At 42.5% G+C, this 15,514-nt stretch overlaps 1 protein-coding gene across 5 annotated transcripts in view; it reads right to left on the bottom strand.

Moving 5' to 3' along the window:
• Window positions 1–15,514, bottom strand: part of BAIAP2 (BAR/IMD domain containing adaptor protein 2) — a 134,346-nt gene that overhangs the window by 89,064 nt on the left and 29,768 nt on the right. For all 5 annotated transcript variants that reach the window (XM_077924082.1, XM_028714668.2, XM_028714691.2 and 2 more), the window contains exons 2-3: window positions 9,575–9,650; window positions 202–288 (exon numbers count right to left, since the gene is read on the bottom strand). In XM_077924082.1, the coding sequence (XP_077780208.1) occupies window positions 202–288; window positions 9,575–9,650 (163 nt within the window). The remainder of the gene's footprint in view (window positions 1–201; window positions 289–9,574; window positions 9,651–15,514) is intronic.

Consider the following 15,514-nt stretch of genomic DNA (forward strand, 5'->3'; position numbering starts at 1 on the left):
CTCACCCCTTATGAATAATGAGGGCTGCTCTTTCCCTAGAGAAGACAAAGAGGTGCTGTGAGTTCATCCTTCCCTTTTTAGCAAACATCATCTCAAGCTTTTAACCAAAGTGGCTACCTTTTTTCAGCCCAAGGGCAGCGTTGACAGTTGGCTAAACCTTTGAGAGCCACATGGCAGCAGTGAGTGTGGTACTTGACTTACCTAGTTCCTTAGATCCTTGGCTTTCGCTGGCCAATTCTCCCATTTTAACCAGAGCATCAAAGTATCCTTTTGCTGCAAAAGTCACACCTAGAAATCGAAACACATGTATATTATTGCCATGTACGTTTTTACCTCCATTGTTGCTTCAGGGATAACACAACAGAAAATGTTTCATTTATTTGAATGTACTTGCTAAATACGGAATTCCCAGCTATAAACTGCTGTCAAGTCCTGTTGCACCATCTAAATGCTAGTGTTGTCACCAAAATCTGGCAGAATCAAAGAACACCAATAACTTAGTGAAACAAGACTTAGCTTTGCAAAAGCCATGCTGGCTCTGCTTTAGCAAAAGCTTGTTCTTCTGTATGCTTGGTTATTTTACCTTTAACAATACATCACCAGTTTTCTGAAGACAGACGTTAACTTAACCAGTCTGCGATCTCCAGGAACCCCAACCCTTGGATCCCTTTTTTTATGTAAAAAAACAACCTGGTATTACATTGGCTACCTTCTAGCTCTTAGGTATGGAGGCTGGTCTTAGGAACAAGCTAACTTATTTTGGTCAGAAGATCAACAATTTCATATTTGACTCCTTTGAGAACTCTTAGATGGATGCCACCTGGACCTGGCAATTTGTCAGTTTTTATTTTGCCTGTTAGGCCTAGAACTTAGTCTCTTGTCACCATTATTTCCTTCAGTCCCTCAGACTTCCTTCCTGCAAAAGTTAATTCAGGCACAGGGATCTGCCTTATATCTTCCACTGTGAAGACAGATGCAAATAATTCATTCAGCTTCTCTGCAATCTTATCCTCCTTTAGCACACCTTTGATTCCTTTGTAATCCAAGGGTCCAACCCCTCCCTAGCCAGCTTCTATAGCTGAGCTTCAAATTTTGCACTCCAAACAACCTCCAAGCATTATGGAGTGATTTGACCATATGACATAATACTGAAATGTTCAAAACTCCAATAAGAGCTTCTTGGACACACACTACCACATCAAGGTGAAATTTTCAGCTTGTGTCACATAACAATTTTTGTCACTGAAATGAAAGAAGCCTAATTGTATAATAATTCAGATAAAACTCTAATGAGCTACTTCAGATCTTAAAAGAGTGGAGGGAATTTTGACACATGAATAATGTGGAACGCAACATAGAAAGTGGTAGTTTGGGCAACAGGTATTGTGTTTAGAGCAGGATAGGACAACACAAGAATCTTATGGGGTTGGGGGTGTGGGACGGTGGAGAGATGCAAAAGCCTAAATATGGGTTCTGCATCAAGATCTTGCATTATTTCTCCCAGGCTAATCTGCAAGATTAGAGAAGGTTATTCTGATTATAGACCACTATCTTGGTATAAACCTGAATTTTTATTCTGGGAGAAGACACATCTTTGACAATACAGTGGTAACTCAGTTTTCGAACGTCTCCGTTGACAAACATTTCGGTTTTTGAACACTGTAAACCCGGAAGTAAATGCTTAAGTTTTCGAACATGCCCCGGAAGTTGAACATACCATGTGGCTTCCACTGAGTAAAAGATCCTAAGGCCTAGCTGTCGGCTGTTGAGTTTTCAGTTTTTTAACGTTTCAGAACTCGAACCGTCTTCCGGAACTGATTACGTTCGAAAACCGAGGTACCACTGTACTAGCTTATCAAGCCTCCAAAAATCTTACTAAGTAGCCAGCTATCACTTGACTTTCAAATGCAGCTCAAGAGTTTTAGCTCGTTTGTTGACATTCCACAATTGCAAACGTCACTTTAATCAGATAAGAAGGGGGTTCCACTTAATCACAAGAACACATTGCATAGATTTTGTTTAACACCGCAAAACTACATGTTCTAGCAAGTGCTACTGGATTAAACTGCTTGCGTTTCATAAGGATACAGATCAAGAGACAAGAGAGCGGGAGAAAATGGAATGACCTTTAAGATTACAGAGTTGAGATCTGCAGATAGAATGCATTTATCAAAAACCGAAGCAAACGAAACAAAGATTGCAAGAGTTAGTTCTCAAGAATGGATACCGTATTAACCCACTTTCTTGTCTTGGAGCAGCATTTCTCAGAGAGTATGCCAGGATCCACCCAGTGGGCGTTGGGCTACTTTCAAGTGGGCCTTAGTGCCACAGCCCACCCTGTGCCTCCTAGGTGTGCCATTGCTTTTTGTTTGGACCAACAGCAACTACCTGCATGCTGATTAAGGGTGGCTGGGGGATGAGCAGTTTGGAGCAGGCAGGTGGCAAGAAAAGTCTCCCTTCTATAAAAGGGAAAGGGTTGGAGGACATGTTGAAGAGATGAAGGAAGTGAGAGGTACACGGTTAGAATTTATTATAATTATGAATAGTAAATAAACTGGGAACAGAAAAGGAGGAGGTAAGAAAGGAAATATATTGTAGGAGGAATAAGTGAAGGTAAGAAGACCATAGAGGAGGTAGAAAACAAACCTGGAAGTTGGTAGGGGCTGAATATGGTACAAATCGAGTGTGAAAGGAGAAGGGGAGAAGAAATCACAGATGATGACTAAAAATAGTTTCTCACAAGCACATGGGAGTGGGAAGGGGGAAATATAAAAGAAAAAGACTCCCCCTGCCCCCCACTTAAGGAGCCTCTGGACCATGGGTAGGCAACCTAAAGCCCGGGGGCCGGATGCGGCCCAATCGCATGGGGAGGGAAGAGACTCCATCAGGCAAGGAAGGCCTCCTTCCACCTGCCTTGCCCCACCCTGTAGTCTCTGCTTCTCAATTTGTATTGTATTATTTTATGTACTGTGGCTTGCCGTTGATTTATTGATTATAGTTTAGAAATTATTTATTGTAACTGTTGAGTGGATTTCTGTTTAACTTTTATATGTTATTATTATTTAATACTATTCTAATGATTGTTGAATGTTACTTTTTGATGTAGGTTGCCTATTTTAAAGTTATGTTTTATTATCACATTTTTGTATTGCATTAGATTGTTATAAGATGTACATTTCTTGCTTCTTCAGCTTGGAAACCGCCTTGAGTATTGTAAGATAGAAAGACGGTATACAAATTTAAAATGATGGTGTTGGTGATAAATCCAGCCCGTGGATGGTCCAGGAATCAGCGTGTTTTTACATTAGTAGAATGTGTCCTTTTATTTAAAATGCATCTCTGGGTTATTTGTGGGGCACAGGAATTTGTTCATTCCCCCCCCAAAAAAAAAATATATAGTCCGGTCCCCCACAAGGTCTGAGGGACAGTGGACCAGCCCCTTGCTGAAAAAGTTTGCTGACCCCTGCGCTGGATCAGCAAATTCTGCCTAAAATGGGAAGGCTGCCATGGTAACTCCAGAGCAAGTCTCTGGACTTAGACTGAGGAACAATGCTGTGGCAAAGAATTTAGCCATTTTCAAAGATGGGTTGAACATCAGCAGAAAGCAATGTGATTAACTGCCCACTGGTTATGTCAAACTCTGCCTCCATTTTTTAACTGGTGGGCCTCAGTAGTTTTCAGCCATCTTAAGTAGGCCCTGGCGATATAAAGTTTGAGAACCTCCGTTTTTAAAAATCTACTTTTAGTTGCAGCACTTTATAAAATTCAAAAATCTAAATGTGAAAGAGAGCAACAGCACAACAGTAGTATACATGTCTACTTAGAAGTAAGTTCCACTAAGTTCAACAGATCTAACTCAGACTAAAATGAACTAACACTGATGTAGCTACGCGGGCTTAAAATGCTTTGTCTTTTTAAAAGGTTGCCAAGATAATTAGTCTCTTTTTAAAATGTAATTGGTGTTTGGGTTTTTTTTATACTAAACAGGTCTGGAAACATAAATTTTACAAGGTTATTGCAAGTTCTTCAATAAATCTCAGGGTCTGTAATCTTTAACTGCTACAAGAAGAGCTCACACAGCTCTCAGTTAGCCGTATATAGTTTTACGTAAATAATAAAGTAAACCATGTTTCCTGCTTTCATGTTACTCTTATTCTTCCTCTTCATTAGATATACATTGTTTAACACATACCCTCCCCCATTTAACAGATGCACATAGGGACATTGTGTACTTATCAACACTCTTATTAGCATAAATGCTGCCTTGGATACAAATTTAATAAATAAATGCTCAAATGTATCACCCTATTTATGCACTGCTGAAAACTCTTCTTGAGTGCATGCTCAATGCCAAATTCACAGCCTCTGCAACAAGAACATTACTAAACCAACCATAATTTCCTTTTATTTACTTTAAAATTTGCACTCTGTGTTTCAGTCTTCAACGAGTTTATTTCTCTTAAAATGCAAGACATATCAGATAATAATATCTATTTGCACTTATCAGAATAGCTTTCAGCAGCATTTATTATTATATTGTTTATTTGGACATTTTGTTTTAAGTCTCCCCACACCATAGTTCTCTCGGCAACATCCAAACAACAGGATGCTAACAATTTAAACCATTAAATCCTTATAATGCCATTTAGTACAACCCTTAAAAAAAAAGAAGAAAAAGGCAAAGCACAAACTAGAACCAGATAGGGAGTAAACTTCAGCCATAATCAAATAACCTAATCACAGAGAACTAAAATCACGGGTGGGATAAAAAACCACCCCAACCATTATTATTTTTAAAGGTTAAAAGTTGGAATTTGTATCCTCCATAGCTAATATCAGGAGAGCACAGGGTGCAGAGAGTGGAGAGGGAAGTCCCATTGCGCACATGGGTTCTGCTCATGCTTTGTTTGGAGAGAAACGAACCACAAGCGCTGGTTTGCATGCAACACTGTGTCAAGACTCATGGTTTGTTGTTCCCATCTCCAAGCAGAGCAGAGCAAAATGGAAACAATTCAGCAGTACGTACAGTGGTGCCCCGCAAGACGAACGCCTCGCAAGACGGAAAACCCGCTAGACGAAAGGGTTTTCCGTTTTGGAGGCGCTTCGCAAAACGAATTTCCCTATGGGCTTCCTTCACAAGACGAAAGCCCATAGGGAAATCTCCGGGACAGCGGGGAAGCGCAGCGCGTCTTCCCCACTGTCCTCAGACCTCCTCCCGCCGCCAGCCTTCGTTTCTCCGCTATCCCGGACGGCTTTTGAAGACAGGCGGGGGGGAGCAAAGACTTTCGCCCCCCGCCGGCCTTCAGAAGAGGTCCAGGACCTCTTCTGAAGGCCGGCAGGGGGCAAAACTCTTTGTTCCCCCCTGCCTGCCTTCCCGGGGGCTTTTAAATCGCCCCGGGACAGCGGAGAAGTCTCCGCTGTCCCGGGGTTTTTTAAAATGCTGGGGGTGGGAAGAAAAGCCCTTGTCCCCCCCCCCCCAGCCTTCAGAAGAGGTAAGGGGACAGACTGTCCCTGGACCTGGTCTGAAGGCGGTTTCCATAGGAACGCATTGATTGATTTTCAATGCATTCCTATGGGAAACCGTGCTTCGCAAGACGAAAAACTTGCAAGAAGAAAAAACTTGCGGAACGAATTAATTTCGTCTTGCGAGGCACCACTGTACTAGAATGCTGCTCAATTGTGGTACGCTAAAAACCAGTTTACCATTATATGTGATGTGAACCAGCCCATTATATATTGGGCACACAAATCCTACCCTTACAAATATGTTTTTTTGTGGTGTGGGTGGGTGTATGTAACACTTTTCTGTTAACCCAAACCAACAGGGCCACTATGGAGCTGCTTTTCATTCATTCCATGGTGTGTAACACTTGGGCTATATTTCAAAGTATTTTATACAGTGCTGCAAAATCAGCTATGGGCCATGACTCCCTGTTGAAAACCACTACACTTCAAATTCTGTCAGCGTTCTTTAGGTAACATTTTGATCTCCTTTTAACAACTTTTCAGGGTCAACCTCAAGTTAATTAAATGCATATCAAGGGGTTGGTGGGGTTCTTCTTAACATAAGCTTCCATTTTAGCAGAAAGATTGCCAGGGCATGATTCCGACCAGGGCTTCATTCCTTCAGCTTCTTGTGAATGCTTAGGACACAGCCTTGAAACCCGTGAAATAGTAATAAGAGAAGGGAGTGCAACCCTTGAGAATGTGTGGAGTTTGGTTCTTTACTGAGTAGCACTGGATTTCAAAAGCAGGCTAAAGACTCCCAGTACCTCGTTTTCTCCTTGAGAAGCCACTGGAGACTGCAGATTAGTCCAAAGCGTGTGCAAGGCGTGTGCAAAGTAGTTCCATGTTGTACAGCATAGGTGCCAACTCCCTGGGTGCCTGAGCACCCACAAAATTCCCCCTCTGAAGGGGCCGGGCACCCACAAATTTTGGTGCCAGGGCCATGCATGCCCTGGGCACCCACGGTCGCAGGGCCAAGCTGGCACTCCTGTTGTACAGAATGTGCTGCAGTTGGTTTGAGAACATTTCCCTTAAGTCTCGCTCAAGTGATGCAACGCTCACAAAGCTGACTCATGAGATAGTTATTCTTTTTATTTAAGGTGGTTGGTGGTGGGGAAATCCCAGGAATGTTACTGAATTGCTGCTGCACTTAAACAAGCAGGCAGGGTCAGTAAGTGAAGTTGCCAAAGGGATCCTCAGGCCATCTAAAAGGGGGGAAAGGCTTTCAGGGAAAGCTTTCCCCTAGGGCTTTATCGAGGTTCAGGTGTTAGCAACTATAAAAAAGCAAGAAGCAATTAAGTTCTGCTTGCTAGCTCAAGTCCCTGGGGGTGGGAGGGATGAAAGTAGCCTGCCTGCACTACGGGACACAAAAGCTAGCAGCACAAATACATAAGAGAAATAATGTACATGGCTGACCAAACTCTCGTATGGTTTGAACAAATGACATTGGCCGAAACACGTAGGAGATTTTCCACACCTGCCTAGGGCCAGCTGAAGCAGGCAGGGCAGGAAACCAGGCATATTAGGAACACGACAGCGCCTACAAATCTACTAACTTTTGGGCAAATTGCCGAGCAGAAGGTAAAAAAAAACAAAGCACCGTCCATGAGAAAATACCACTTCACATAACTCTGGTCTTGCCCTTAAGATTTTTTCAGTGTTCACTTAAAAACGTACAATCTGAATGTGACGGACAGGTATTTGGAAGAATCTGTGTGTCATACAGATACACTCAGCATGCAGGTGGGATTGGCTGCAGTTCCCTGTGAAATGTAAATGTGGAAGAAAACCTGGTGTTGTTGTTCTTTGGTTTTTGTTTGTTTGGGTTTTTTTGCTGCCTATTGTATGATTAAAAGTGGTTCTTAATTGTGTTATTCTGTGTTGGATGGAAGAATCCTGTGACCTCTTAAAGACTCGGCTGTTTGAATTAAGGCATTGGTTTTAAAGAGTCAACTTGGTAAGATACGGTTGATGAAGCAGGATCCTGCCTACAAAAGCTCGTGCCACAATTACATTTGCATACAGATAGGCTGCTAAGTAGACACTGAAGTCAACGGGATTCAACTGCCCTAATTATAGCCTTAGAATTCCCGATGAAGCCAATGGATCAAGTCTGCACCAACAAGTCAGTCATTATTAACTAAACTAGATGAAAGCCTTTGCCTAAGAATTGGAGTGCTCTACTTTCTATTATTTATTTATTTTCCAATTCTTTACTCATCCTTTGGTCCCAAGCACAGGTTACAGTAACTAAAATAGTCTATAAAGTAAAACCGCAACACAGATACAACTCATAGCAAAATTCATGGGGAAGACAACTAAAAATTCATACTCCGCTTCCAAAGGTCAGAGTAAACAGGCGTACCCAACAAAAGATGCAATGTCAGTGCCAGACTCTCACTAGGGGGTGAGAATTCCACAATTTCTGAGCTGCCACATACACCTCTATGGATGGCAGCATTACCAACAAGTGCTCCTCCACCCATCTTGATACCCAAACTGGTGGATGTGGGAGAAGTTTCTTCAGCTATTTGGGACCCCAAGTCATTTAGAGCTTTATACATTAATGTAAACACAAATAGGCAACCAGTACAGGTGCTTCAGGTCAGGTGTGATAGGACTCTTTGCAGTCATACCAGATTGCAACTGGTCCAGAATGAGGCAGCCAGTCTCCAAAGAGTCTTTAAGGGCAGCCCCAAGTAGAACGTACTGCAGTAATCCAATCTGGAGGTTACCAGAGGATCGTACAGTGGCCAAGTCCAAACAGGACTGTAGTTGGCAAACCAGCCAGAGCTGGAAACAGGCATTCCTAGCCACCAAGGCCACCTGAGCCTGTGGTGACAATATTGAAGCCAGGAGTATTTCCTGCAGATCTATTCCTTCAAGGGAAGTGCAGTCCCATCCAAAACAGGCTGCATCCCCATTTTCTGTGCTCAGAAACACAACACCTCCATCTTGTCTGGATTCAATGTCAATTTCCTCATCAACACCCAGCCCATTGAGCACCAGCCTTCTGATGAAAAGGTATGGAGAGACAGAGCTGGATGACATCCATGTGTTAATGACACCTTACTCCAGAACAGATGTTACCTCCCCAACAGCTACATATGAATATTAAAAGAGCATGGGGGCAGAATGCACCCCTGAAGCATGGCACAGGTCAGTGCCCATGACACAAAGTAATACCCGCCTTTAAAAGCTATTCTATGGAACAAAACTCCCAAATCGAAAACAGAACCATCACAAAATGGTGCCCCACCATCACCACTTGGGAGTCTGTCCAGGAGAGTACTGAGGTCCAAATTATCAAAAGCTGCAGGGAGTTGAAGAATAATGAGGAGAGTTCGACTCCCTTCATCTCTCCCCCGACACATGTCAATCGCCAGGGAAACCAAAGCAGTTTTGATGCAATGGCTGGGCCTGAAGTCAGATTCAGATTGATCTGGAAACTCAGCTTCTTCCAAGCATGCTTGAAGCTCGACCACCACCTCCCTCTCAAAGTACCTTTCCCCCAAAGGGGACATTCGAGAGTGGTTTATAATTGTCAAACTTTTTTTTGTTTACTCATTTGGGATTTGCTAATATAGCTTTGAAACATACATCTATACACTGTGAAGTGTAGTGCTGGAACTTCTTTGCTATTAAAGATAGGTTTGAAATTTATTATTATTATTATTATTTAGGCAATCCAAAGAGGCTATTTGAGACGGGAGGAGGGGTGGAATCACAAGTTGTGTTTATCATCTAGTTGTCAGTAAATCAGCAGCCTGTATCTGGCTCATCATTGTAAGGAAGATGTTTCATGTCACAGCTTCTTAAGCAGTGCGCCTTGTGACAGCCCTTCATGCTTCACATGTCATAGAACGATAATGCGCTTGTGTCTTAATTCAAAGAGCTGCTTTGCAGGCTGCCTTCGGCAGACGAGAGCATTTCCTGACATATTTTCTAAACTTCAAGAGCAATGCCAACCTCAGCGAACAAGATTTTGCCATTCTCCCCCCACACACACCTCTGCTACCACCCAATGCCACAGCCATGACAACAACATGCACAATTACACTTTGCTTACCTGCCAAGGCTTTTTCATAGTTCTTCCCCATGGAAATGAAGTTCCGGAGGCTGGGGTTGAACTGCTCCATTATAGTCTACAAAGAAGGAAAAACACACAAACAAACAATGCATTAGCAATTCAAACACTCTGCTGAGAAAGCGACTAAAAGTGTTCTTGTACTCCTTGTGTACACATGTGTGAATACAAGAGAGAGGCTGAGTCACACTATCCTACGAAATACAGCCTCGGAAACAGAATCTTCCCACAGACACGCAACACACGCCATGTGACAGAGACAACACAAGCCAACAAGTCAAACGACATTTTGCAAGGCAATGGATGCATTTCTACAATTCGGTCCAGGATTCTAAGTCAGCAGTTACGTACGAGAGGAATTCCAGACACCACAAAGCTCTCTCCTGTATGACTATTTTGCCAGAGCATAAACAAAATGAAGCATAAACCAGTATAAGGAAGCAGCAGCAGAAGAAGAAAATCAGAAGAAGTAGGATAAGAACAGCTGGCAATTGGGCACTAACACTTCAATCTGTAGACACAAAGCAAGGTTTGACAGTAATAGCAAACTTAAATTTGGCCAGACTTAGAAATGTGTTTATTTGTATTCGTTATATGTATTCGCCTCAGTTCTCCTACAGAACATTGTGCAGGGGACTGGCTAACACTGCTATATATTTTATACATTTAAACCATGCCTGCATGTTCCAGTCGAATACAAGGGCCCTGGATGGGCAAAGCACTGCAAGGCAGAAGCCTGCTTCTGTATTTAGCACCTCATGATGAGGAAGAATAATTGAGGAACCTTCATTTTTTCTTTTATAGTCATCACCGGCTTCCTGACAGAGATTCTTTATAGGCAATTAAAGCATTCGACTTAGCAAATTTTTAACCCATTCTGTCTAGTAGGCGGTGTCAGCATACTGGGATTTCATATTTTAACACCTTGTTATACATGTGGAACTGTTACCATTTACTGTAAATATACGAATAATGCAATTTATTTAATTACCGTACATATTTACTCCAAATGGATATGTGAGAGAGACAGAGAACATGTGAGAGTAAGATCAACCGCACACAGGCCTTTCTGGTTCATTTCAAAATATCCCATCCCTGAGATCTGCCTTCACATTTAAGTTTGAGCTCTTTTAAGAAAATGGTTTTTCCATCCACCAGCTTCTTTAGCTTATTTCATTCTTGTAAAAACAGACAAGGAGAAACACATTCAATACTGCTATGTTTGGGCCAGGCTAGAAAATGCAGGGCAACAGTGTCTAATGAGAATTACATAGTGTGCCAAGCAGAAGAGTTCATACATTTTGGTTTAAAGGTGCCATTTAACAGTTGGAGAACTCGTTTAAGTTTAAGGATAACAATTCATACCCTCCCTTTCTGAATTAAGACGCTCTCCAGGCAAGCTGCAGAACAGTCAATAAAAGCAATAAATACAGTTCAAAGTTAAGACAGCAATATACAAACAGTAATTAAAAACAGTATCAGCAGAGACACAAAGTTCCAAAAGGCTTCAGGATTAATCTCCATGCGCCAACTACAAAGTAACAATGCATTTCATGAATGGCCAGTTTGGTGCCCTCCAGATGTTGTTGAACTATAATTCCCATCATCCCTAACCAATGGCCATTCTGGCAAGAGCTAATGGGAGTGGGAGTCTGGAAGGAAAGCAATGTGGCTGCATTAATAATAAGGCCACTCTGCATAAAAGTCACCGCCATTCCATCATGACCAAAGACAGTTGGAGTTATGTCATGTGGTCTAACTAGAAATACACTTTAATGTATACCTTAAGTCCTGAAAAAATACCTGGGAGACAATCTAGCTCTATTCCTCCTTGCCATCAGAATCAGGTCATGCTGTGGAGAAGCAGGTCCAGTGCCTGAAGGCAGTAACGAGATGGATGAGGGCCAAGAAACTGAGACTGACCCCTGGTAAGATATCAGGAGCGAGCCAGCAGTAAATCACACTGTGCAAGTTGGAACTAACTCTCTATTAACAAAACACGATTGACACAGAAGTGGCCAAGCATAATGAGCACAGTAACTCATCTCCAATAGGTCTTGCCCCAATGAAGCAGTTGCTGTGACTGAAGGTCCCCGTCTCCCCATAGCTGACTAAGTCCTCTCCTTTTCCAGGGTTTTTTCCAAGCTATCAGAAACTGTGTTTGTGCATTACCAAGCTTGTCACAGCAGGAGGGGGAGACACCTGTGATTCTTCACAAGCCTGACAAGCCAGTGTGGTGTAGTGGTTAAGAGCGGTGGACTCGTAATCTGGTGAACTGGGTTCGATTCCCCGCTCCTCCACGTGCAGCTGCTGGGTGACCTTGGGCTAGTCACACTTCTCTGAAGTCTCTCAGCCCCACTCACCTCACAGAGTGTTTGTTGTGGGGGAGGAAGGGAAAGGAGAATGTTAGCCGCTTTGAGACTCCTTCGGATAGTGACAAAGTGGGATATCAAATCCAAACTACTCCTCCTCTTCTTCTTTGTCTCTGCCTCTTGGTCTCCCTCATGCCACTCTCCTGCGTCAGCTTCTGACTGAATCTGGACTTCTCTCTGCCACAGACTCTCCAAGCTCACTAATCCTTGCTACCTCTTCAAGTTCTGACACTTCCTCCTCTCAGTCTTCTCCTGCTTCTCCCTCTTTTTTGTCTCACCAATCCCCAGGCTCTGAGCCCTCTTTCCCTGGGGGTTCTCCAGCTGGGTCCTCCCACCATTACTTTGCATCAAACCCATCCATAACATAAGACAGAGGTGCTGAGGGTGGGCAGTTCCCATGTCCAGGAAGCAGATAGATGACCTGTTCTAAACATGGTTGCACTCCCCTTCATGAAGCAGATTTATAGTATGGAAGTGCTTCTCTGTCACATGATGCCTAGGTGACACAGAATGCAAGTTTCCTGCTGTGGTGCTTCCTAGACTGACCCAGTAACCCATGCTCTGCAATGCACTCTACATGGAGTTACCATGAAGACTGTTCAGAAGCTGCAAACAGCCACCAGAGTATTGAATGGCTTATTCTAACCATAGAACCTGTTTTATGAGAGCAGTACTGGTTACCACCTGTATGGCAATAACTTGGGAACCAAATACTTGGAGATCCTCTCCATGTATCAACTTGCTTGGACCCCTCAGATTTATAGGAGAGGACCTTCTGGAGGTGATACATCAGGTGGTGATAATGTATGTTCTGTGGCGGCACTCTACCTGTGGAACTCCTCGTCAGAAACACATCTACATTGCATGGGTGGAAGGTATCTGTTCACCAAGACATTTGGGAACAGTTTATCAGTGTTGCCCATTTTGTAATGGAGACTGCTTTCTGTTGTTCGCATGGATTCTAGGACTAGTCTTAAGTTTATTATATTGTGTTTTAATAATTTTTGCCCATAAATTATCCTGAGGTTATTTATTACAGAGAATGGTATAGAAATTAATTGACTGAATGCATGAGTGAATAACAGAAGCACCAAACTGGCTCAGCAGCAGGTAAGAAAAAATGGCAAACTGTTGAGCACTGTGACTATTTTTCTTTGGAGACCTCGCCTCATTGGTCTGCAGCAAAGACTTTCCAGTGCTTTTGTTTGCCAGAAAAATTAACTTTTGAAGCAGCAGCTCATTAAGTAGCTTGCTCATAGATCAAAGTGCAAGAACAAAGCATGCATCCACAGCCAGGACATTTTACTTTGCTATTCTTGACCCTTAAACATGTAGACAGGATTTCTGCTAGCTAGCAAGGTGAAACATAGGTTTAGGTAGGTTTATGGACCTCATTTTTATGGTCTTAGACATGTGCATCCCTAACTCTCACATGATCAAAACAAAGAATGGCAAAGTTCATTAGAAAATGCTGAAACTTGATAAACAACTGGATAAAGATCGAGCCCAAGCTCACCTAGAATTTGAACAGGCCAGATTCAAAGGCTAGCCAATAGGATTGCCATTTTATACATGATATATATTTTTTCTGTTGAGGGCACCAAGAGAGAGAGGGAAAACAAGCCACAAAAAGAGGTTTCAAGGACAAGAAGAACTCTCACCTCCAGTTACCAAACTATGTACTTTTAGACTTCTACATAATCACCAAAGAGAATGGCTCTTTGTTAAGTGTGTCAGAAGCTGTGAATGAGTCTCCTGCCTACCTCAGCTCTACCATCCAGAAAGTCATTCAATCACTTTGTAACTATAGCACCTTACAAATGAGATGAGGAATTTACTAACTGATCTTTGTAGAAAGCAGAACTAATTCTGTGCTTTCTGATTGAGAATCTAACCCCTGAACTAATGGAAATTTCATATTGCAGTAAGGAAAGCCACAGGCAGATAACAGAGGACTCGGGAAACTGCCTAGTAACAGAACAACAAGTTCACCGCATAGTTCAGGGAACTTTTATATTAAGAGTCTGTGTGATCTCTAATGCATGAAATTTGTCTTCTTTTTCCTTCATAGGTTGGCATCTACAATGGAGGATATTTTCCTCAATATTTTCAAAAATGTTAATTTTCTACTTTGACTACATTTTTAATGAATTAACACATTGGCTAACTGACCAGTGGCTCTCTTACAAATTAATAAAAACAAGCCATCTGGGCATTTCCACAGTTGCGACCCGACCAGTCACATACAAATTCTCTTTTCCTATCACTTCCCTATTGCTGAAATACTATCCTAGAATATTAACATACCATGCACATGGACTCTTCAAGTAAGTAAAATGCAACAGGGGGAAAGATGCTGGGGCAGTTTTGGTCACTCACTGGAATTCAGAACTGGCATTCACCAACACTGCATCCTATCCACAATGGGTTTTCCTTCCATGTGAACTTGCTAAGGGTTTTTTAATCCTGATAAAAGTACTTAAGACATGAACGGAAGCCCAAGTTTACCCGGTAATGGTAGCAACAGCAAGGGTGGGAGGTGGGAAATAACCTCACCCAATGCTATCAACCATTTTACTAATATTCTAGTGTATTGTCTGTATTATTTGATGAGATCAATTCACTGGGGAGCAGTTTAGACACCTGGAAACATTCCAGTTTAAGAATGAATTTTCCTGGATGCGTACATTAAAAAATGCCGCTCAGAAAAGCCACACACAGAGATAGCTTTTTCTCAAGTTCATTTTGAGCTCCTTATAAAAATCACGTGCATGTTATCCACAGGAAGAGAAAGAGTTCTGGGTTCTCCCCACTACCATCACCATCTCTCAGGAGGACCAAAAAACTCTTACAGAACAAGCGTTCAAACATAATCTGGATTTTCACTGCAACCCAATGGCCTTTTGTAGAACTGGAACTCTTACTACTAACCCGTGTGGGAGGTGGAATGCCCAAGTACAGTGGTACCTCGGGTAAAGTACTTAATTGGTTCCGGAGGTCCGTTCTTAACCTGAAACTGTTCTCAACCTGAAGCACCATTTTAGCTAATGGGGTCTCCCGCTGCCACTGTGCCACCAGAGCACGATTTCAGTTCTAATCCTGAAGCAAAGTTCTTAACCTGAGGTACTATTTCTGGGTTAGCGGAGTCTGTAACCTGAAGCGTATGTAACCCGAGGTACCACTGTACGAGGTACCACTGTACAACTGAAATAAGACCGCTGTAGGGAGGGAAGAGTGAGACAAGACACTTCTGTCGAATAAGCTGAGTAAACATCTGCCACCTCAATTGAAGCCGGCCAAGCAACTATAAAGCTCATTTTCTGCCTGAAGCGTTTTTATCCCTCATTTCTGGATCCTGTTCTTTTGAGACCATGACCACTGTAATTTACTTCAGCAAATGCAACCCATCAACTAATGCCAAGGAGCAGCAGAGCATCTGCCATTCTGGTGTTCAAAACAGCAGGTTATTAATTTCATAACAGGCAAAAAAACTTCCTCGTGGCAACACATACTAGCTTGGAAATTTCAGTGTAGTGTGCTTTGTCTGGAA

The sequence above is a fragment of the Podarcis muralis genome, chromosome 2 (assembly GCF_964188315.1).
Source record: "Podarcis muralis chromosome 2, rPodMur119.hap1.1, whole genome shotgun sequence".
Lineage (NCBI taxonomy): Eukaryota > Metazoa > Chordata > Lepidosauria > Squamata > Lacertidae > Podarcis > Podarcis muralis.